The sequence below is a fragment of the Podarcis gaigeae genome (assembly GCF_964106915.1).
Source record: "Podarcis gaigeae genome assembly, chromosome: 7".
Classification (NCBI taxonomy): Eukaryota; Metazoa; Chordata; class Lepidosauria; order Squamata; family Lacertidae; genus Podarcis; species Podarcis gaigeae.
Genome location: NC_139683.1, coordinates 20,643,182 through 20,667,231, shown reverse-complemented (window position 1 = coordinate 20,667,231; position 24,050 = coordinate 20,643,182). Strand labels below are relative to the sequence as shown.

The following is a 24,050-nucleotide window of genomic DNA, read 5'->3' as shown; positions in this document are numbered from 1 at the left end:
ATGACTCCGGCTTGTCTGGCTGGAGGATGGGGAAGGCTGTGTGTGTGTGTGTGTGCGTGCGTGTGTGTGTGTGGGTACAATGTTTCTGAAGGGAACATTCAGATTTGTTGTTCCACCCACCACCAGATGTGACCATCAGAAGATTGTCCAGAAGCAAATGAGGCCCTTGATCTGCAAAAAAAAGGCTTCCCACTCCTGGCTTAAGGCATGGGACAGCTCTGGGTTACAAGCAGGGGTGTAAGGAGTCAGCAATCTCCATCCTGTCCTGTGTTTGTTGCATTCAGCACTGTTTCCATTCCATTGCAATTCACCTTCTGCTAAAACCTACATTCTTTTGTCTCGCTTTCCATTCAGTGCATTTCAATGGAAGTGAAATGTCAAAAACAATGCAGAAAGGGTCATGAATGTTAAACATTTATGGACTAACACACACTCTGTATAATAAATACTGCTCATGTTTGCTTGTGTGATTTCCACTTCTGACCTCGGGCAAGCTTGGGAACTGTGGCCATATCCATTCCCATTTCCATTTCTGATGGAGTTCTCCAACATCTCTAGTTCCAAACCAGGCTTTGTATTCCCAGAAATTAGAAGCCATGCTTGCTTTCTTATCCCAGTTCCAAGGTAACTTGTTAACTCTAGCACCCGAGAAAGACTACAGTCTCTATCTCAGGACTGTGTCTCCAAGCTGACCTTATGGCTATGAAGAGTTCTGTGGAATTTGAAAGCTTGACAGGAGTCCATGACATTTTAATTTGTTCTACATAAATGTATTACCCAACTGTGGATTTCAACCAATTTATGGATTGGCACTGCTATCTTTGCTTTTTATGCTACTTGGGAGTAAACCTGATTAAACTCTGCAGTATTCATTTCTAAGTAAACATGTCCAGAATTGAGCTCTTACTCTTTCCTACAAAGTCAATTGGTGTTACTTACAACACAGCCCACTCTGCACTCTGAGTGTGTATTGGGAGGGGGCTGGATCCTGGCCCTATATAAGGGATAGGTGGTAATTACGTAAAGCAGCTATCTACAAAGCCAACATGGCATTTTTGTAAAGCTTAAATATTTACTCCACTTCCATATGCTTCACACTCCAAAAGCATTTCGATTCCAAAACATTTTTCTGATTTGCTCTGAAGTGGGTCTTTAGGTCTCTGCAATTTCAAAAGGGATTTGTTGACTGACAGGTCTCAATCTCAACCCCGCTCTGGTTAGCGAGTAGCAATCAAACGTGCTTGCTGCTCTTGCACGTCTTGGCTTTGATTTGTTTGCCTGAGCACACAACTATTTCTTTCAGTGCAGGAGGGAAAGAAATGTAGAAATTAAAGGCTTGTTGAGTTCCTGAGACCCAAGCAACAATTATCAAGGTCACGGTGATCTAAAAGTTGCTTGCAATTAGGGATGGAAGGATCTGTCAATTTTGGGTCTCTCCGTTTCTCATTTTCCCAGCCTTAAATTCAGTCCTCCACATTTCTGCAACAATATCGTTAAAAGTCAAATGGACTTCCTAACAAATTGAGGCTTTTTTAAATCACAGGGATGAGAATTGGAAAAGACTGCTTTAACCTCCCCTCTTGGTAGAGAGGACGCCACCCCCTAAACCTTAGTAACATGGCTATCAAACTGTGTGGGTTGCAAGAAGAGCCATTTTGAAGGCCAGCGTATTTTAGTACCACGCCTGAGTGTTTAGCGTGTGGAAGAATGTAGACAGTGGTGGTTTAACACTTCCAAATGGGAGAACTTTGCATCGAGGCTCTGAAAGGTTAATGACAAAGCACACTCCAAAAGCTGACCGGGCTAAATAGAATGGGTCCTTGATATTGATGGTTTAACTAGAAGGGTTAACTAGATGCTTCCTAGTCATCCATTTTCTCTCCTGTGATTCTCCCAAATGAGCAGCATCAGCAGTTTAAAAAATAAGTTGAGGTATACATTGTTAGTCTCTATGTTGCATTTTGAAAATGATACGGATATGTCTGTAGCTAATGGGGGGATGTATATGCTATGCAGATTTTAAGCTCCATGCTGCCATCAATGGTAGAACCATCCCACTTAGATGGAAGTTACTTGTTTCGCTTTGCTCTTTTCATTAAACAGATGGGATCAGTTCATCCCATTTCTTCACACATTTGCAGACATTGTAAACAAATCATTTCTCATAATTCTACATATTTGTCCACTATACGCATTGCTGCACATACTTTTCACCAATGCACACATTGTAATGCATGTTTTGATCAGAGATGTGCATCGCAAAATTCGGAGCGCTGGAAATTCCAAAGTGTTTTCGGCTGCCCTGCTGGTTCAGGAACTGCAAATTTGGTTAGGTTCACATTCCACCACCCCACCCAATCCCTAACTGGAACCAAAGTGACCCGACACCGAAGATGAGTAATGACTTGCATATACAGAAAAACAGACACAGGCGTATTGTAAATAGGTTTATTTATACGTAGACAGCATAATATGTACACATGGGAACTGCTATGCTCCAGAAATACTAAGCAGCAACTCCTGTGATATATCAGTCGAGAGCAGTTTGACTATACAACTGTTCCAATACAACAGGTGCTGAGGACAAAAAGTACATTATCTATGAATATCTGCTTAGTGTTATTTACTCTTGAAAAATGTACAAGATGAGAAACGAGAGGACATATATGCAACGCTAAACTCCCCCGAGTTCCTTTCCTTATATAAATATGCACAAGTCCGTCATCACCCAGCGATGATTTGCAGCCCGAAGCTCCTGCTGCAACATTCCATGCCAAGACGCTGGCTGCCTCCATCTTGCAGGCACCGACTGAAGTCAAAACAGAAAATGAAACAAAAAGAAGAGCTTTTTGGATACCCACACTTACTGATTCAACTCAGTGCGCTTGTTCTGTCCCTGGAGTCTCCAGGGTTTTTTTTTGGGGGGGGGATAAACCAACGACGACGGCAATAACGACAACAACAAAAGTATAAATAACACACATACAAACAAGCTTGTGGACATATCCTCTCTCTTTTTCCCCCTCCACAAGTTATTTGCAAACCAATACTGTCAAAGCAGCAGCTGAATTGCAGTGCATCAGTGTGCAGGAGCATTTAGCAGCTTCTGTGCATTTTGCAAAAAAATTAAAATAAAAGAACAACAGAAACACGTGACCAAAGTCTCTATTGGCCGGCTCGGTCTGTAGCTAGGAAGAGGCTGTGCTGCTTCTGTGCTCGCTCCATTAAATTCTTTTTCTTCTTCTTCTTGTCTTTTATCTTCGGTGTCCTCTTTCCTATAAGAAAGAGCACACACACATTGTAAGCCAACTGTGAGCAATTAGAAAAAGACATACCTTTTTGAGAGACTGGGAGAAGAGAGAGAATGACTACAAAAAAGTTTGTATCGGGCAGCTGGAGCCCATGCCCAAAAGAAAAGAGACAATGCCAGCCGCAATGGACTCCTCGTAGCAACTGATCCTCATCCATAGCTGCTATAATGAATGGAGTTGGGGCATCACGTGGCAATCCTCTACACTCCCTCCGATGGGCACCAGGAATGTGGAGAGGGAGGAGGATGAATAAGGTCATGGTCAAGTTCCATGCAGTGCTTTTAAAATGTTGGGAAGCCACATGAACACCAGTCACCGCAGGGAGGTCATCTTTAGCAGCTTTCAAGTGTGCTCCAACTAGGAATGGGCACATCTGTCCGTTTTGGTTCCACCAGTTTCTTCCCATCTTAAATTAAGTTTTCCACATTTCTACAACCATTTGCATTTTTTAAAAACCCATCAGCATTTTAGTACCCATTTCTCCTTAAAAATACATTGTTGTTTTGATTGATGTATATACATTTATGCAAGCAATTTCCCTTAATATAATGCCTTTTTGTGGCAGTTTCCCATGGACTTGTCCCATCAACACAAAGATTTCCACTTGCATAATGGGACTTTCCCTCCTCCTCCTCTTGCGTATCCACTGTACCCTCCCTAAATCTGCTCTAGAGGGTTGGGGGAACCCCTAGAAAATATATATATATGGGGGTGCATAGGAGAAGGAGGAGGAAGAGAGAGAGAGAGAGGAAAACCCCAGTGTACTAGTAGCACTGATAGGACCCTGCACTAAATACAATCCACTGTTTGGTTGGACAACTGCATTGCATCATTCAGCAAAAGTGCAATTTCCAAAGGATGGCTGTGTTTTGGGTCATGCGTTGCTTCGAGAAGTGTGCATTTGTTAGCATCTCAATAAAATGCAAACAAGGCCCCCACCATTCCTAGCTCCAGCCCTGAATGGTATTACTGGTTTGGGTGGGAACGGGGCCAGATGATGCAGCACAACAATGACTGCTCTTCCCAGGAGTGCCAACTTGAATAAAATATGGGGGGGCAAGGTAATCCCCACCCCACATTGATTATGCCAGGCAGGGCTTACGTGCCCACCCCCATTATTATTTTTCAAGTTGCCACCTCGCCTGGGATCTTCAGATAGGGCTGGGAGAGCCCCCTGTCTCAAAACCCTGCAGTGCTTCTGTAATTTGGTGTAGACAGTACTAGATATGACCAATCGTCTGACTTGGCATCTTCCTTTTATGGGAAGGGCCATAGTTCAGTGGAACAGCATCACCTTTCCACAAACCAGGTTCAATCTCTAGGTAAGGCAGAGATAGCCTCCCATCTGAAGACCCTGCAGACCTGCTGTCATTCCAAAGCTGAGCTCAGATGGACCAACATGCTGACCCAATATAAGACAGCTTCTTCTGTTTAAGAACGCATCAAGCAGAATTTTATGGAGTAAAGAACAAACTCCGCTTTTTCCAAGGCAGTCCCTTGAACTAATTAAGCCAGTAGTTCAGAGCACGGCCTTCCATTTTTTCCAAGGGGAAGCAGTCTAATGTCATTTGTTCCTCCTCTGAGTGAGAACTGGATCAAATTGCCAGCATGCTTTTGAAAATACGTCATGTCCCCCGTGAAAGGGCAATGAAACACAGTAGACTTAAGAGACTCTAGATCACAGGCTATCCCAGCAACCCACAGCAAACACTATTCTGGTGGTGTTTCCCTATTCCAAATGCACCCTCAGCAAAGGCATATTTGAAGATGCTAAGACTGTCCAAGCTTTGAGGGCCTGGGATGAAAGGGACCTCCTTTTTGCAATTTGGCACAGGGATGTTGTTAGAACTCAGCTTAAGCAGAACGGCATAAAAGGACAATGAAAGGGGAGGGAGGAGGAGAAATAAGCAAATTCAGGTTTCATGCTGCTCCGTAATAGTCACACAATTGGGGGCAGAGTCACACAAACTTCTTTACACACTGAAATAATTTGTAGAAGATGCTGCTGGACCATGTGGCCCAAGCCCTTCAAAGGCCACATTCACACATTTAAAGTGGTATTATACCACTTTGAACAGTCATGGCTTCTTCCAAATAATTTTGGGGGCTGTGTTTTGTTAAGGGTGCAAGGAAGGTGGAAAAATAGTAGATTGCAGCAATTCAGGGAGTGGATGGATGCACCAGAACGAAAGGCTGGTGCTTTGTCCAACAACATTATAAAATATATGCATCTCACGCTTACATAACAATTCTTTATTATAGTATAATTCAATACCATGCATGGGCAAGGCCTTCATCTGCTTGGCAACAGGAGTCACCTGTAGTTTCTTTATGTTAGAATATGCACCCTTGAGCCACATGAGGGCACTAGATATTCACTTTTAAAATCCGGAGTGGTAGAATTAATTTATTGCTCTCTTATTTTGTTGTGGTGGTGTTAGTTGAAATGATTTGGATCCCATGTAAAGTGCTGTATCCAACTAAGTTTGACTCAGAGATGGCCCAGTGAAATTAGTGCCCATTAATTTCAGTTGATCTGCAGCATTGCTAACACTGGGTAATACCCACAATTTTGGAAGGTGCCACATAAGCTATTTTTCCTACTAGATTTAAAAAGAAAAACATGTCAAGGGCATGATCCAGCCAAGCCTATTCTGTTGGCAGGAACGGGAGCTGAAGTGCATCCTTAGCTCTCCCACAAAAAATTAAGAAAATGTGGCTACGCCTCATTAAGGCTCTGTCGGACCCCATTTCCCTTCCTAAAAATCCTTCCTAAACGCTCCCATCCTTCATGCTAGGGCTACAATTCCAAGTTTCCTTGTGGAAACTTGTTCACCTTTGATCCTTTTCCATCCTCCCCATTTCTACTTCTCTTTTCTACAAAAGGTAACTAAACCGCCATCTCAGTTACAGGTAATAATAATAATAATAATAGTAATAATAATAATACATTTTATTTATATCCCGCCCTCCCCAGCCGAAGCCGGGCTCAGGGCGGCTAACAACACTAAAACAGTGCAACATTATAAAAACATTATAAAAATTAATTAAAATCAAAATTGATGGCAACCATAAACTAAAGTTTTGTAAAGATTGCCAAAGCAGGGAGTCAGGCTGCGCCCTGACCAAAGGCCTGGTGGAACAGCTCTGTCTTGCAGGCCCTGCGGAAAGATGTCAAGTCCTGCAGCGCCCTTGTCTCTTGTGACAGAGCGTTCCACCAGGTTGGAGCCGCAGCTGAAAAAGCCCTGGCTCTAGTTGAGGCCAGCCTAACCTCTCTGTGGCCTGGGACCTTCAAGATGCTTTTATTTGAAGACCATAAGTTCCTCTGTGGGGCATACCAGGAGGGGCGGTCCCGTAGGTACGAGGGCCCTAGGCTGTATAGGGCTTTGAAGGTTAAAACCAGCACCTTAAACCTGATCCTGTACTCCACCGGGAGCCAGTGCAGCTGGTATAGCACCGGATGAATGTGATCTCGCAGCGAAGACCCCGTAAGGAGTCTTGCTGCGGCATTCTGCACCCACTGGAGTTTCTGGGTCAGTCTCTTCTGGGTCAGATGCAGAAAGATCTCAAGTTGTTTATTGATTTGCTTGTTTGACATTCTCGGGCTCCCAAACTGGTTTCCATATAGCAGTCCAAACAATATCTATGAAACACAGGGTATAATGTGAAACATCAGCAGTAAAAGAGCAGGCAAAATAATAAACAGTGGAAGCCGGGGCTGAGGCTGACGATAATCTAGACATGGCCTCCGAAACCTCGAGGGATCAGAATGGTATTTCCAATAGGATGGAATCCCATCAATATTGGGACATTCAATGCCTCTAAAGCAGGTATGCAGTACTCTATATATTTCTGAATGACACCCCAATATTTTGGGCCAGGTTTGCTGGGGCTGATGGGAGTTGTAGTTCAGCAACATCCAGAGAGTCAATGTTTCCCCCAATTTTATCTGGACATTGAGCAGAAAACTGGGAGGTGGGCTTATTTTTCAAATGTCAGATTGGCTTAGAAAATCTACGGAGCTATTCAAATTTATTTTGTGAATAACTCGGATCATTTCTCAATCAGCCCAACCTAAGAAGGGTCAAAGATGCTCATCCATCTGTACCTGCAATCCACCTCTGATGTCTGGCTCTAAGCAATGCATCTTGCCCCTCTAGTTTTGCACAACTGGAAGTACAAGCGACTGACGTGTGAATGTGCCCCAACTGGAATGCCTCCTTTGAAAAACTGTGCTGCAAAAGTTGAAATAGTCTCCCTGTGGTGAGTGATCCCTAGCCCAGCTGTGAACATAGGATGTCTGTCATCGTCTCAAGAATCGCCATGTCCCTGCAAGACATTACCTGCCATTGGTGGAAAGACTCTTAACAGAATGGTGGTGATCTACATGGCAAATCCTTCAGCTGGGAACCACTCACTGTAGAGAGGGTTGGTTCTGCAGCTCACTCATGGTGAGCATCTTGTATGCATTGACCTTTAGTTAAAGACTGGTTAGAAACTGAATGATTGAAAAATCCATGGCGCTTAGCTAATGGCATCTCTGTCATTGTTAATTACATATTTACCCTGCTGGTTGGTCCCTAGAGCACACACAGAGTGGCACACCATAAAATACAGAGAACTGCAATACCAAAACCACAGCGAACAAGAAACCATCAGAATAGACTTCGGAATTACAAATTAAAAACAGACAACGGATGGAAACCAAATTAGCAAGCCTCGCGCCTAGGGGACGGGGGAGAATTTCGGTTTTCGTTTGCATTTCCCATTAGAACATGCAAAGTGAAATTGACAGTTCTCCAAATTTTGCAATGCAGTTCTCCGACGAGTCAAGATTGCTCAGAAAGGTGTGCATATTAGGACAAAGGGACACTAAAACGCTGGTGAACTTTTGAGAGGGTTTCTTTGTTGTGGGGAAACTGATGTGGAGAACTGAAGTTAATAATGGAAAAAATGAGAAACTGACTTGCTCATCCCTATCTTCACCCACGTTCAAAATATATGGAACTTGATTGGGCTCCTTGAAGATGAGTTTCCATAGGACAGGAGTCCCAGAAAGAAAGCCCTGTTACTAGAGGAAGCCAATATACGAAGGGAGTAATATACGAAGAGAGTTGCATCAGAACATCGCCTCTCCTGATCTTAGGCTATGGGAAAGCCAATGCAATGCCGAAGAATTGATGCTTTTGAATTATGGTGCTGGAGGAGACTCTTGAGAGTCCCATGGACTGCAAGAAGATCAAACCGATCCATTCTGAAGGAAATCAGCCCTGAGTGCTCACTGGAAGGACAGATCGTGAAGCTGAGGCTCCAATACTTTGGCAACCTCATGCGAAGAGAAGACTCCCTGGAAAAGACCCTGATGTTGGGAAAGATGGAGGGCACAAGGAGAAGGGGGCGACAGAAGATGAGATAGTTGGACAGTGTTCTCGAAGTTACCAGCATGAGTTTGATCAATCTGCGGGAGACAGTGGAAGACAGGAGTGCCTGGCGTGCTGTGGTCCATGGGGTCACGAAGAATCGGACAAGACTAAATGACTAAACAATAACAACATGCTGCTTGAGAGCAGGTTTATCTAGGTCCTTGAGATTTCCAAGGGGACAAAAACTGCTCTCCACACTCGACATTCCCACATTTATTCAGTTACTGAACTTCAAAATCATTGCTTTCAAATTCCTGTTACTCCCACCAAGAGCATCCACACACAACTCCTTAAGTGCAATTATACTACAAAGCCATTCGGTGCTTCAATGGAGATCAATAAAGTAAAGGATGGAGATGAAAGAGCTGCCACACCATGAAAGGGTTTATTAGCCTACTTTGGGTCATTACCTCTAGGAAACTACCTCTAGGTGGATAAGTGGGCTGTTCAAACACAAAACAATGACCACCAGGGTGCTTTGTGATTAACAAGCAGAGCTTCGGGGTGCTTCTTTGAAAGCAAAGTAACTACTACTTAACAGCTGTGAAAATGTTCGGTGCTCGCAGCGGACCACTAAATTAAAAGCAACTTGCAGCTGATGGTTAGGGATCAGTTAAACAGGTCTTTAGACAAAACATCAGGAGAGAACGGAAAAATGCACCACGTCCTGCATTCTGGCTTAGATTTCGCCCTGCTTAACGTTTCAAAAGCAGATACTTTGCCTCCCTGTGTTCTCACCAGGCTCTGCTTGGCATACCTTCTCTCTTTCTCTCTCTCTTTTTCTCTCTCCCAATGCCGCAAAGAAGGGGAGGGGAATCCCGTGATTGTGGCGCCGGTAAAATTTAATTTCCACAATGCAAATCAGATTATACTCCATTAAGGACCTTTTCTACGAAACATCAAAATGTTGGGAATGTATTTACTCATAGCCAGTTTTTCATTTGCAGAGTGCTACTCGTTAGAGAGGTGTGCAATAAATAAATAAGATGAAGGACACACACAAAAACCCCTTCCTCCTGCAAAAGGGCAGAAAAACAATACTATACTTGTAGTCAGGGACTTTTGTCCAGCCGGAACTCGCCGGAACTGAGTTCTGGCACCTCTCAGTTGGGCGCCATTACCATTATAAGAGACAAGGGAGACATTCATGGTGAGTTCTAGCACCTCTTTTTCTAGAAAAATAGAACTGCTTCATCATGTACTGTGGTACTTCGGGTTACATACGCTTCAGGTTACATACGCTTCAGGTTACAGACTCAGCTAACCCAGAAATAGTACCTCAGGTTAAGAACTTTGCTTCAGGATGAGAACAGAAATTGTGCTCCAGCAGCATGGCAGCAGTAGGAGGCCCCATTAGCTAAAGTGGTGCTTCAGGTTAAGAACAGTTTCAAGTGAAGAACAGACCTCCGGAACGAATTAAGTACTTAACCCAAGGTACCACTGTATATAGAGCAACTGACACATTCTGCACCCTTGTAGTGCTTCAGAGCACTTTAATTCAGTGCTATCCACTCTGCAAGCAGACAACTCTTCAAGGTCTCAGGCAAAGGTCTTTCCCAGCCCTAAGATGGGGAACCCCGTGTTCCTCCTAATGTCATTGGACTACAACTCCCATTCAGTGAGTCCGAAGATCCCTTAAAGCAGGCCTGGACAGTCTGTTGGACATCCACATGTTGTTGGAACTCACCAGTTCCCCATCGCCCTTGGCCACTGGTCATGCTCACCGGCTGATGAGAGCTGGAGTCAAACTACCTTCAAAGGGATGCAGGCCACCCGCCATTTAAATACAGGTACCTGCCATACACAAACCACTAAGCTATAGCTCCTGTCCAAATGTACACTTATATCAAAAGAGACCCATTTCGAGTCTTGCACGCTCAACAATCGCTAGCTAGAAGCCGTCATGCAACTTACAATGCAAACAGGAAAAAGAAGATCATTTGTACCGCCAGCAGCTATTTGTATTAGTATTTGTTTAACTTAGAAGTCTATCTTTATTCCATATGCCCTGAGCCTAGAGCTTTGCTGTACTTCTGGCCCGGAGTCTGTAGCTATGTCTGGCGCAGAGACACCGCCTGGGGAGGTTCACGTCATGTTTGGATGGGTCAACATGAAGATATTCATCATTGCTTCAGAGCTACTAAACCAGTCGTGCTCACAGATTTTTCCATAAAATAGAAACCTCCAACTTGATGATAATTGTGCAGACATGGATGTCCACAATCACGGGTGAAGTTTACTAAGCTTTGCTGCTGTGCCATTTTAAATTCATTCTAGTTTCTGTGGAACTGAAATATTCTCATAAAAACCCAGGCTGGCACAATTTAGGAAAGCAAATCATTTACTATCAGTTTTTTCCTAGGAAAGAGCCTTATGTCCAGACTTTAATGTCCAGCAAACTATGGTTTGCACTAGATAATGGGAGAAGAGTATCTACCAAGCTCATCACTTGCTTGTTCTCAAAACAACCACCACCACAGTTCATCCAGCAACTGTCTGAACCAGGTGACTGGGACTTTGCAATATGCAACCTTGGTTTGTAGGGAATGCTTAAACCAGCCTTCCCTAAGCAGATGTCCTCAAGGTGTTTTGGACTGCAACTCCCATCATCCCTGACCATTTGCCATGATGTTTGGGGTTGATGTGAGTTGTATTTCAGAACATCTGGAGAGTACCACATTGGGGAAGGCTGGGCTTAAACCAGAGTTTCCTGGTCTGGACATCATTGAGAAACTGTGGTTTAACAAACCAGAAAGTCTTCTCTGCCACTTGGTGCATGAGCACCTGTTCCATGCAATCATTGCTGAACTGAGACATCTGAACTGAGTGTGTATCAGTGTCTTAAAAAAATACTGAAGGAAGTTTAACAATTTACTAAAAAGGAAGCTGCTACTCATTGTCAGCCCAAAAGACCACCATTAAAATTGTTTTGTTGTTTTTGTTTTTTAAAAAAACCTGCCTCTTATATATTATAAAACCTGAAGGGAAATATTTATTTTTGGTTTCAGTTAAGCCTAGGTGCATCTAACTTAGTCTGGAATCAATGTCTCCTTCAATCTGTGCTTTAAAGACAGAAAGAAAGAAGAGAGAAAGATTACCCAGGTAATGTTATAGTTGGCATAGCTATTTTTATTCGTACAGATAAAGACAGGTTTGATTTATTCAAATTGTAATGTATACTCAGATATTTCTGTCTTCTGGTGAAAGATTTAGCACACGTATTAATGTCTCTGCTTTAGTCTCCAAGAAGCAGCCTGTTTCCTCATCATCTGTGGACTTCAGGGGACCTTGAAAATGAACTTTGCTAGGTTACTATATTTCTTCACTCTTTTGGATGCTTAGTCGATTCCCAGATTTTATTCTGAACCATGCATCACCCACTGATTGGAGGGGATGATTCATTCAGTCAGTACTTTTTTTGCAAATCAATATAACTGGTACCTCCTGAACCCATACACGAACTGAGCCTCAACTTCCTTCGAAACTCGCCCCTCTCCAGATGCTGGGATGCAGTCCTGAAACCGAAAAATGCATGCAAAAAAATCTTATTTGGGGGGAAGGCTCACACGAAAACCACACTCACTGCTGAAATCAATGTACAAAATGCACTACATGGGGGGGGGGGGAATGCTTGCAAAATGAGGTAAACATGCATATAAATGTGTATATTAGAAGAAATGTGCAAGAAAGGGGAGGGGGAATCACAGAGTGAAGCAGAAATGGGACAAATTGAACTTATGATTGGAAAAGGGAAAAGGGAAAAAGATGCTGAAATATATATATATATATTTTAAAAAATGAAGCATTTTTACTTGGTATTATAGGAGAGGATATTAATAGGCAAGATGTTAAATTGTTTTTATACGCAACAACAGCGGCAAGAGTATTGTTAGCCCAGAAATGGAAGCAAGAAGAGATGCTGACGAAAGAAGAATAGCAAACAAAATTAATGGACTATGCCGAATTGGAGAAAATGACAGGAAGAATTTGAAACCTGCGGGACCAGAGATTTACAGAAGATTGGAAGAAATATACAAATTATCTGAAGAACAACTGTAACCAACAAATTACGCTAGTAGGACCTACAAGAAGCTGTGTAAGAAGAAATGTATGAAACATTGCAAATTAGAGAAAGAACAGTGATATTAGTTATGAATTAAACGTAATTGAAGAAGTGGGAAATATATATTTAGATATTAAGACTGGAAAATTTTCAGATGAGATTGATGGAAGTCAAAAAATTGTATAAGATGTTAAAATATGTTTAATTACCGTTGAAAATGATATGCTGAAAATTAATTTAAAAATTATATTGAAAAAAGGAAAGGAGAAATGGAAAGAGGTGGAGACTGACAGGTTTCTCCATCCGTAACTGAGACTGATGCTGCTGTTCTACGCACTGAGATTCTTCCAAAAGAAGGTGGTCAGAAGAACACCTCAGAAGGTATTCACCTACAATATTTTCTCAGTGTGAACGAGGAAGTGACCTATCCAGGCAATGGAGTGGGATTTCTTACCCTTGACTAACACATTCTAGTCAGGCACAACCACTCAAGGGGGACTCTGGCTAGAGCAGGTTCAGGATGAGGCATGAAGCGGGGACTTCACATGGGCAGCATCCCAAGGGCTAGATAGATAGGCTTGGGGTGGAGCACATTTGTCCCCTGAGGTTCTTCACCCCGGCCCTAAAAAATCTTGCAACTTGAATCACTGAGGTGACTGAACTCAATCTTGCAACATGAATCGTTGAGGTGACTGAACTCCAACCCTGTAGTTGGAGAGTCCGCGTGGTGTGGTGGTTAAGAGTGGTGGACTCGTAATCTGGTGAACCAGGTTCGTGTCTCCCCTCCTCCACATGCAGCTGCTGGGTGACCTTGGGCCAGTCACACTTCTCTGAAGTCTCTCAGCCCCACTCACCTCACAGAGTGTTTGTTGTGGGGGAGGAAGGGAAAGGAGATTGTTAGCCGCTTTGAGACTCCTTAAGGGGAGTGAAAGGCGGGATATCAAGTCCAAACTCCTCCTCCTCTTAGCGCTAGACCTCAAGGTAAAATAACCGTAAAATGAGACCCACTGGATTAAGCCAGTGGCCCATCTAGTCCAGGATCCTGTTGTCACAGTGGCCAACCAGAGGCCTGTGGGAAGCCTGCAAGCGTGGCAGCATTTCTGTTCCTTTGGGGGGGGGGCTTGGCAGAGATCTGAACTGGGGTGCTCTAAGTAAGTGCTCCTCAAACATGGAAAGATGACACAGGAAACAGCAGCTATCATGCGGAGTCTTGACTCACACCTTTCTTTACGGAGAAGAACCAGCTGGCAAATGCCCTGTGGAGATAGCTGGGCAATTTTAAACTGTATTTACACAAGAACGGATCGTCTTAATCTACAGGACGATGGGGAGGGGTGGTGTAAGATACCTTCATGGATAACACCATTAAAGGGTTTACTGCTTACAATATATCCGTAAGCCACAAGCTCATCTGTAAAGTTTTTAAAAATAATAATAATAATAAAAAAAAACCTGGCCCTGATCTACTTGTATTTCATCCCCCATGGCCCTAAAATTCCATGTGGCAGTTGCTATTTGTTGCCAACTTCTGAAAAGCGGATCTGTTTTCTCATAAATGCAATGTTTACTTGCTAGGGAACTTAACATCTCATAGGCTAGACAGTGGATCGCTCTCAAATTCTCCACTGATACAAAAGCTGTGCACAATCCCTGAATGCTGCTTAAAGCTAAAATAAAATAGATAAAATAATAAATAAATAAATAAATAAAGGGGGGAGGGGAGTCAGCCGGCAGCTGCTTCCAAACTTGAGCCAAAACCCATCTAGCTGATCCAATCAGAGGAACCACAGGCTGCAAGGATGGCTCCGGCCGAAGCAAAGTAAATTAATCATCTCACAAGCCACATCTCACAGCCAACAAAAATCACTTTACTTATGAAATATGAAATGAAGATTTGAACTTGGCTCTTGGGAAACATAAGGTTAGCATAACAGCCCACCGCACCAGCGATTCCGGCACAGGACCCAGCAGGAATCTTAAGCATCACTTCAAGAAACATTTCCCTGCCAGCATGTACAATTTCAGTTTCACGACTCAGTTCCTAGAGCTGCACCCAGGTATGTGCCTGTTTAAGCACCGCAGGTGAACCTCATAAGGAAAAAATACCACCACCAACCATAACTTCTTTTTAAAGTTTATTGTTAGAACGATTGTGGTTGGGATTTGGAATTGCAGGTCAATAATGAATTAGTTTTTAACCTACATTGCAGCCTAACCCAAAACATGGAACAAGGCTACAGAAACCTAGCTTTGATTACTAAGGGAAGGGGGACGGACGATATACTTCTAATTTTTCACATGTTTCCTTTCTTTTTTCACTTTGTCTCAGTATAATCCGTGCACATCCTCCCTCTCAAAATTGCTTATGCAGGTTTTTCTTAATTTCCTTTAAAAAATACTCAGTTTGCTGAACTGGTACAAATTAAGCAGACATCATTTCTTTCTAAAATGCTCCATTTGTTGAACTGGTACAAATTAAGTAAACATCTTTCTTTCTTTCTTTCTTTCTTTCTTTCTTTCTTTCTTTCTTTCTTTCTTTCTTCCTTCCTTCCTTCCTTCCTTCCTTCCTTCCTTCCTTCCTTCCTTCCTTCCAACAAGAAAGATGCCCTGGGAGCTGTTGGCTAGAAGAAAAATTGGCCAGAAACAGCAGTGATACAGGACGATCTACATCAATCACAGAAAACTTTTTTTTTAAAATCATTTGATTTTTTGCAGAGAAACCAGAGCAACAGTTTTTGGGATGTAATGTGGAACTGTAGCAACTCCTGACATCCACAGCAGATTGTACAAAGTGCTACAAAAGCAGACGCAATACCTGAACAGTTTGGCCAATAGAAAGGCTTCAGCGGTCCTTTATGGCCATGAACTATCACGGATAATGGATGGGGAACTTGTGGTTCCCTGGTGCCATCAGCCCCCAGCCAGAAATTATCAATTATCAGGGGTGTCTGATAATGTTCAGTAAGGTGCAGGCGAAGATTCAACCGTACAATTTATTGGGAATGCTGTAGATTAGGGAGAAGAAGAATAGAATTGAAGAATCGGAAGGGTCTTGCTATTGATATCATATGTGGTAGTCGTGTAAGGTAATAAAAGCTTTATGGGAGATGATATACAGTGGTACCTCGGATTACATACGCTTCAGGTTACAGACTCCGCTAACCCAGAAATAGTACCTCGGGTTAAGAACTTTGCTCTAGGATGAGAACAGAAATCGTGCCCCAGTGGTGCAGCGGCAGAGGGAGGCCCCATTAGCTAAAGTGGTGCTTCAGGTTAAGAACAGTTTCAGGTTAAGAACGGACCTCTGGAATGAATTAAGTATGTAACCCGAGGTACCACTGTATAATGAAATGGGGGGGAAATCTTTAAAATAACTTTTGTTAAAAAACCAGAAGCTTTTTTATTACGAATTATTAGGTATCAACATTCCAAAGGAGCAGAAAAGACTTTTTATGTATGTGACAACAGCCACACGGATGCTACTAGCCTAAAGAGGGAAAGAAGAAAGAGTCCTTACCAGAGAGGAATGGCAAACTAAGCTGATGGACTACGTCAAAATGGCAAAGCTGACTGGAAAGCTCAGGAACCAAGAGGACAAAAACATTAAGAATGGGAAAAAATTAATGATTTATTTTGGTGACCACTGTAAGGAGATGAAAACATTAGCGGGATTTTAATCCTACTTGTAATGTAACAAATACGATGGATAATATGGATAGATATAAAATATAGATTATGATATAATATGCAGTTGAAAATGTTGACATTAGGACCCACGGAGGGGATGGGGGGGAAGTCGCAAGATTCAGAGAAATCTCTGTATATGGGAATGTATTTGGTTTTGTTATAAATTGATATTTGAAGAATCAAATAAAAAAGATTATTAAAAAGAAGAGTTGGAAGGGTTATCTAGTTCAAGCCCCTGCAATGCAAGAATCCTGACCACAGCTGTCCCTGGGGGGTTCAAACCACCAATCTTCTGGTTGACAGCCAGACACCCTGACCCACTGCTGCCAGCACAGCAATCAGAGTTACGGTGAAATACCAAGGGAAATAGAAATATGAAAGACTGATATAAAAGAAGGTCGCATAACTATATATAGCTGTTTTGTCTTGGAAGAAGATCACTAAAAGGATCTCTGGTTATAGCATCAATTGTCTGTATATGTGGAATGCATAGCTGTCAACCGTCCCTTATTTGGCGGGAAAGTCCCTTATCCTAGCGCTGTGTCCCGCTGCTGTCCCTATTGATGATGTCCCTTAAATTTCCTGGGTTTCAAAGGAAGCAGCTCCTCTCCCTCCCTCCCTGCCGGCCAGGGAGGGAGGCTCCAACTGTGTTGCTTGGCTGCGTTGCTCACCCAATAAGGAGTCTAAGAAGGACTGGGGGATGGATCTTGCATGCCTTGTGCTGATCAAATTGGCCATGTTGCCTGGGGACTCGCCTTTGCTCAGTGCTTCCCAGCGGAGAGGTGATGGTGGTTTTCCTTGCTGCATCCCCTTTGCTGGGTTGCTGCGCTGTGGGAACCACCGCTTGAGGCTTCGTTTGGCTGCTAGCTGGGCTTTCTGCCTTTGGCTCGGAGGGGCTCGGAGGTTGAACATACCTGTGCTTTGAAAATCCCTTATTTTGGCTGCTGATCCTGTATTTTCGAGGCTGCTGGTCCCTTATTTTCAAATCTGTAAGTTGACAGCTATGGGAATGTATGGATGGATGGTGTGGTCCTACCATTAGACAGAGTGAGGCGGCTGCCTCAGGCGGCAAATGCTGGGGGACAGAGAGCGGCGGTGAGGCATTTGAACACAGCACCTTCTCTGTGTTTGACACAGCTTGCAATGCACTACCTAAGCTAGCTGCTGCCCTGAGGGGAAGGGAGGATGCCTTGCCGTTGCCAGGGTTTAAATAAGAGTCATCTGCCAGTCCAGCTGGCTTATGTAGTTATGTGGAATAAAGGAGCCATCTTGTACTTTGGCGGTCCCTCTCTCTTTGGCAAGAGAGGGAAGCTGCTAGCCTCACAACTGGCTGGAGCCTTCCCACATGCAACAGTCCCACCCTAACCCTGACCGCGTAGAAGAAAAAATATGTCAAAAGTGATTACACATTTAATGTAACATGTAGCTTGGCCCTAATGGTGCTAGCTCTAGCCAGAGTAGATCCAGAACTGACCTAGATTGCAATGGGTCTACTCTGAGTAGGACTATCATTGCATACAACCCAATACCATTTAAAATAATTTGATTGTGTGGTATTCAACTACGTTTTCTTCAGAAAAGACGTCTGGAAATTAATGGGCCTTAGTCATGGGCATTCATTTCAATGCATCTGAGTAAGTTAAATACCACCCACTGTATTAAATGTAAAATGAAATTTAATTTAATTTTTAAAATGTCATGGAAGTATACATTAGGGTTGGCTGAATCTATGTATTTGTGGTCTAGGTCCATTTAATTTTAAGTCATTTGGGTTGTTGTTTTTTTAAAAAACTGTAGAACATTTTGGTTTTGAATATATATTTCATCATGACAGACTTAATATAATAACTATTTTTATCTCAACGTGCATTTCTAAATTATTTTATCTTAAAATATTCATTTTAAAGTATTTTTTGAGAAGAGAAGTATTTTACAAAATCCAGTTTCTGGTTGTTTTTTCTAATGAAAACCCAGTATGTTTGAGGAGTCCAGGATTCCACAGTACCTCCCTCCCCTTACACTTACGGTCCTGCAAACATCATTGGAAGCACATATTTCAATGGGGGAAGTTTCCAAAGGACAAAGCACTAGCAATTATCTCTGGAAACTTGGCTTGAACCCCGCCCAGAAAAGTAAAGGTCCACTTTAATGAAACTAGGAAGGTCCTGAATGGTCCTGAATAGCTGCAACAATTCAAGCATGCCATACAACAGTAGCTCTTTCTTAGATCACTCTCATTTCTGAAACAGGCCATGCTAGGTTCAGGCAGGAGCTTAGAAATTAGGTTAAAAACCCTCAGCGGTTCAAGAAACCATGCAAGTCAGCAAATGCCTTTCGAAGTCATTTTCACTTAAAAAATGTCTGCAATAGAGATGCATAAGCCAAATGTGTTGGGGACTATAAAAATCAAAAGCCGATACGAACCTTGGCTCATGAAACAAAGAAACATCTCCAAATTTCTGAATTATGTCCATAATTAAATACTCAATTTCCTGCTGTTTTCCTCCCCTTTAAAAAACAAATCTAGGCAGTTATAAACACGGAGCGATGCTTCAAGGAGGAGCGAACCAGATCTAATTATTATTCCCTGCTTTTATTTTCCAGTGAAAGTCCTGGCATGAAAGCACAGCAAAAAGTCCAAGCGAGGCAGGATACCGCTTGGAGTTATAGCTTACATTTAAAAAAAGGAGAAGAAAAAAAGACCTCAGTAAGGTCATTGCTAGCTCCTATTTATAAAAGGGAAGTATGATTGTTAGGGGAAAATTTGATTATAAAACTCGCCTGGTATTAGCTTCGTCCAAACTAAGCATAAACAAACTTTTTTTTTAAGAAAAAAAATTAGTTACTGAACCATGCAACCACCAGCAGTAAATGTTATCACTTCATTTTCTGCAAAATAGCTCAGAAACCTTAAACCTCCCCTTGCTTAACCCATCCAGCTATTCTCTCGAACAATTATGTGAGCTGTTTGCATTCCCAAAAGGGAGAATTTGGTGGCTGGATGGCCCACATGACCTGTCAAGAGCCCTGTTGAGCAAAAAATGCTGGAAGGTGAAGCTTGCGGCAACAGCTTATTAAATTGCAATGCTGGGCTTGCATGGAATCTGCCTCTTTTGCTTTCAGCGCTGCCATCTTAAACACACAACGGATGGTGTCCCCTTGAGCCCAGTGGGACTTACTTCTGAGTAAACATGCACATAGTTTACTAGTGAGTTTTGTAATAGGCCTGCTCAGCTGATGGACCAAGAAAGCCAAATGCAACCCAACAGTGATTCCACAACTGGGCCAAATCTCAATGGCAGTGTATGGTGGTTTTTTTGTGCAAATAGGCCCAGGTTCAATGTCAGGCATCTGCAGAAATGGCTGGGAAAGACCTCTATGAGGAGCCCCAGAAGAAAGCTCCCAGTCTGTGTAGAGTGGACAATATGGAGCTAAGTGGACTACAGTGGACTCATAGTTGGAAGGGACCCTCAAGACAACCTAAGCCAATGCCCTGCAATGCAGAAATCTCAACTGAAGCATCCATGACAGACAGCCATCCAACCTCTGTTTAAAAATCTCCCATGAAGGAGAGCCCACCACCTTCTGAGGGAGTCTGTTTCACTGTCAAACAGCTCTTTCCACCAGAAAGGTCTTCCTGGTGTTTAGTTGGAATCTCCTTTTTTGTAACTTGAAGCCATTGGTTTGGTTCCTACCCTCCGGAGCAGGAGAAAACAAATTTGCTTTATCTTCCATGTGAGAGCCCTTTAGATATTTGAAGATGGCTATCATATCTCCTCTTTGGCGCTCCTTTTCCAGGCTAAACATACCCAGCTGCCTCAACTGTCCCTAACAGTTACCTCATCCAACCCACATTTTACCAGCTTCTCAACAAGAATATCATGGGGCACTTTGTCCACATATTGTCCTTTCTCCTTTCCTTCTGGAACCCTCAGAACTGTTTCTGAGGATACTGGGGAGGATGCTATAAATTGGCATGGCATGTAAATTGGATGAGAAGTTACTCAATTATTACTAGTCATGCTTAATCCCCATTAGGGTGTGACTGAGGCCTCCTTTGTGGGCCGCGGGTGGCGCTGTGGGTAAAAGCCTCAGCGCCTAGGGCTTGCCGATCAAAAGGTCGGCGGTTCAAATCCCCGCGGCGGGGTGCGCTCCCGCTGCTCGGTCCCAGCGCCTGCCAACCTAGCAGTTTGAAAGCACCCCCGGGTGCAAGTAGATAAATAGGGACCGCTTACCAGCGGGAAGGTAAACGGCATTCCGTGTGCTGCGCTGGCTCGCCAGTTGCAGCTTTGTCACGCTGGCCACGTGACCCGGAAGTGTCTTCGTACAGCGCTGGCCCCCGGCCTCTTGAGTGAGATGGGCACACAACCCCAGAGTCTGTCAAGACTGGCCCGTACGGGCAGAGGTACCTATACCTTTACCTGAGGCCTCCTTTAGGGGGTACATTTGTTTTTGTACTCCTGCAAACCCTGGAACTCCCAATGCCTGTTACAGTGGTACCTCAGGTTACATACGCTTCAGGTTACACACGCTTCAGGTTACAGACTCCCCTAACCCAGAAATAATGCTTCAGGTTACAAACTTTGCTTTAGGATGAGAACAGAAATTGTGCAGCGGCGCAGCGGCAGCGGGAGGCCCCATTAGCTAAAGTGGTCTTCAGGTTAAGAACAGTTTCAGATTAAGAACAGACCTCTGGAACGAATTAAGTACTTAACCCGAGGTACCACTGTACTACCTTGTGTGTGGATGGTGTTGTGTTGGTTACATAAAATAGGCCATGGGAAAACATTACTAACAACAGCCTCCTGATCACTTGTCCTTAGCCTTCATTAAGGGTTTCCTTCTCCAGAATTTCCTTCAGATTTGTTTTTCCTCTGTAGATCTCATCGTTTATCCGGGTTGGTTGCATACGTGGAATATGCTGCAAAAATATTAGCATTTGGAAGGAAAAATGAAAACCAGAATCATCATACATAGATTCGGTGTGTACAGACAATAGCTCTCGGTTGCTTCCTCCCCACTGATATTTCAGTTGTTTTTTAATGATAAATCACATCTATAACATTTGTTTTAATAATATGCTGAAACAATAAATTAGAAGCAGTACAGGTCATTCGATAAGACACCCTCCCTTTCACACTCACGAAAAAATGGAGGAAAGGAAGTTGGAGTAAGAGAAGCAAGAGAAGGAGAACAAAATATGAAGAAGAAAAAAATGGGAAAAATCCACACATATGCCATGTACACACCATTTGACCTGGAAAGCTGTATGCAGACAAACGCCAGCTCCCTCGGCCTGAAGCAAGATGAGCGCCGCAACCCATTGTCAAGTTTGAATGGACTTAACCATCCAGGCAGCATCTTAAAAAGTAGTCCATATAGTAAAAGTTATGGTTTTCCCAGTAGTGATATATGGAAGCAAAAGCTGGACCATCACCTTGCCAACAAAGGTCTGTATAGTTAAAGCTGTGGTTTTCCCAGTAGAGAAGTATGGAAGTGAGAGCTGGACCATAAAGGAGGCTGATCGCCGAAGTATTGATGCTTTTGAATTATGGTGTTGGAAGAGACTCTTGAGTGTCCCATGGACTGCAAGAAGATCAAACCTCTCCATTCTGAAGGAAATCAGCCCTGAGTGCTCCCTGGAAGGACAGATCCTGAAGCTGAGGCTCCAATACTTTGGCTACCTCATGAGAAGAGAAGACTCCCTGGAAAAGACCCTGATGTTGGGAAAGATGGAAGGCACAAGAAGAAGGGGACGACAGAGGACGAGATGGTTGGACAGTGTTCTCGAAGCTAACAGCATGAGTTTGACCAAACTGCGGGAGGCAGTGGAAGACAGGAGTGCCTGGCGTGCTCTGGTCCACGGGGTCACAAAGAGTCGGACACGACTAAACAACTAAACAACAAAACCGTCCAGGGTCCTTTAGCTTTACCTAACACACCATACATTTAAAGCACATGTTGTCGCCCAAAAATCTTGGGAACCATAGCTTATTAACTATGTGTTGGGAATTGCAGCTATGTGAGGGGTAAACTACAGTTCCCAGGATTCTTGGCGGGGGTGCACTTTAAATGTATGGTGTGTATGCAGCCAATGCAAGTCATATTCTAAACCCATGGAAATTGATAGGACGTAACACATGAGGCACAACCAATTATTCCCCCTAATTTCAACGGGGCTGAGAAGTGTGCCGGGTTAGTTCGGATCCAACACATGGGATATATTCCCCAGGATTAAAGTATTAAAACTAAGATTCAGCGAAGATGATAAAGTGAGATTAGTTTCAGTTGCCACATCCTGTCAAAGCTGCACAGCTTTAGGGCATGCGCAAAACACGTGACACAAACTGCCATTAAGTTCACAGCAATGCCAAGCGGCAGGCGATATTGCAGAACTGTCATTGTACCTGGTAATCACATTTATTCTGGGGGCCCTGCCAGCCAAATGGGGCGGCTTCTTTGCCCTCTCACAGTGGCTTAAGTTATACCCTCTGGAAATGCTCGAAAAAACACACCCTAGATATGTTTGCAACAGCTGACAGTCCCTACTGAATGGTGTTAATTTGAGGACTAAAGTGTGGGCATGCACAGGCATTAGTGAAATTTTTGCAGTCCTAAATGATTTTTTAGGTGCAGAATTACTACTCGACCCATGGTGTAAGCTTCCTTCCTTCCTTCCTTCCTTCCTTCCTTCCTTCCTTCCTTCCTTCCTTCTTTCTCTGCCCTCTCACATACACAACTACAACTCCTCTGCCTTCTATTCTGCAGTGTCTACATCCTTGGATAATGTCTCTATTCCATCAGTTTTCTACTTCTCCACTCTCCCCATATTTACTCTTTCTGCTTACAACCAAGCACACCTCTCCTATCTTGGCTCAGAGGCTTCTAGGATTAGCAAAGAAAAAAAAAGTCACCCTATTTTTTATTTATTTATTAAAACTGCATGCTGCTCTTCATTTGTAGACCTCAGGTTAGATCACAACATAAAGACACAAGACAAAAACAGGAAACACATACTCAAAACAAGAATAGGAACAAAGGAAACCAAGAACCCTCCAAAACATGTAAAAGCCTATAGGATTTTAGTCAGCCAGTAGCCTGATTGAAGAATAACATTTTTGCCTGGTGCCTAAAGGTATATAACGAAGGTGCCAGCCTAATCTCCCTGGGAAGAGCATTCCACAAATGGAGCCACTGCAGAAAAGGCCCATTCTTGTGTTGCCACCCTGTGGATCTGTCATGGAGGAGGCACATAAAGAAGGGTCTCAGGTGGTGATCACAGGGTCCAGGTACGTTCATATGGAGAGAGGCAGTCCTTGAGGTATCACGGTCCTTGCCAAACTTATAGATGCCACTTCCTTCGCCCACACACTTGCCCTTTCCCCATAGCTGTCTACCCATCAGAGCTCAGAGAAGTTACCACTGTTGAACACTGACTGTTAGTTCCCACTGAGGAAGCATCAATCAGTCATTTGGGGCTTCTGACCTATAACCTAAGAAAGGAATATTCAGTCAGAAGCCATCATGAAATATCTATGTATGTATAGTGTTGATCTCCAAAGTGAC

The 24,050-nt window shown here is 43.3% G+C and overlaps 1 protein-coding gene and 1 long non-coding RNA gene across 3 annotated transcripts in view; both read right to left on the bottom strand.

Annotated features, from left to right (window-relative positions):
• Positions 1–24,050, bottom strand: part of LOC310849342 — a 431,248-nt gene that overhangs the window by 56,314 nt on the left and 350,884 nt on the right. The gene's annotated exons all lie outside the window — the stretch shown is intronic.
• Positions 2,435–24,050, bottom strand: part of RSPO2 (R-spondin 2) — a 102,158-nt gene continuing 80,542 nt past the window's right edge. For both annotated transcript variants that reach the window (XM_083749446.1, XM_083749447.1), the window contains exon 6: positions 2,435–3,275. In XM_083749446.1, coding sequence (XP_083605572.1) covers positions 3,166–3,275 — 110 coding nt within the window. In that variant the 3' untranslated portion in view covers positions 2,435–3,165. The remainder of the gene's footprint in view (positions 3,276–24,050) is intronic.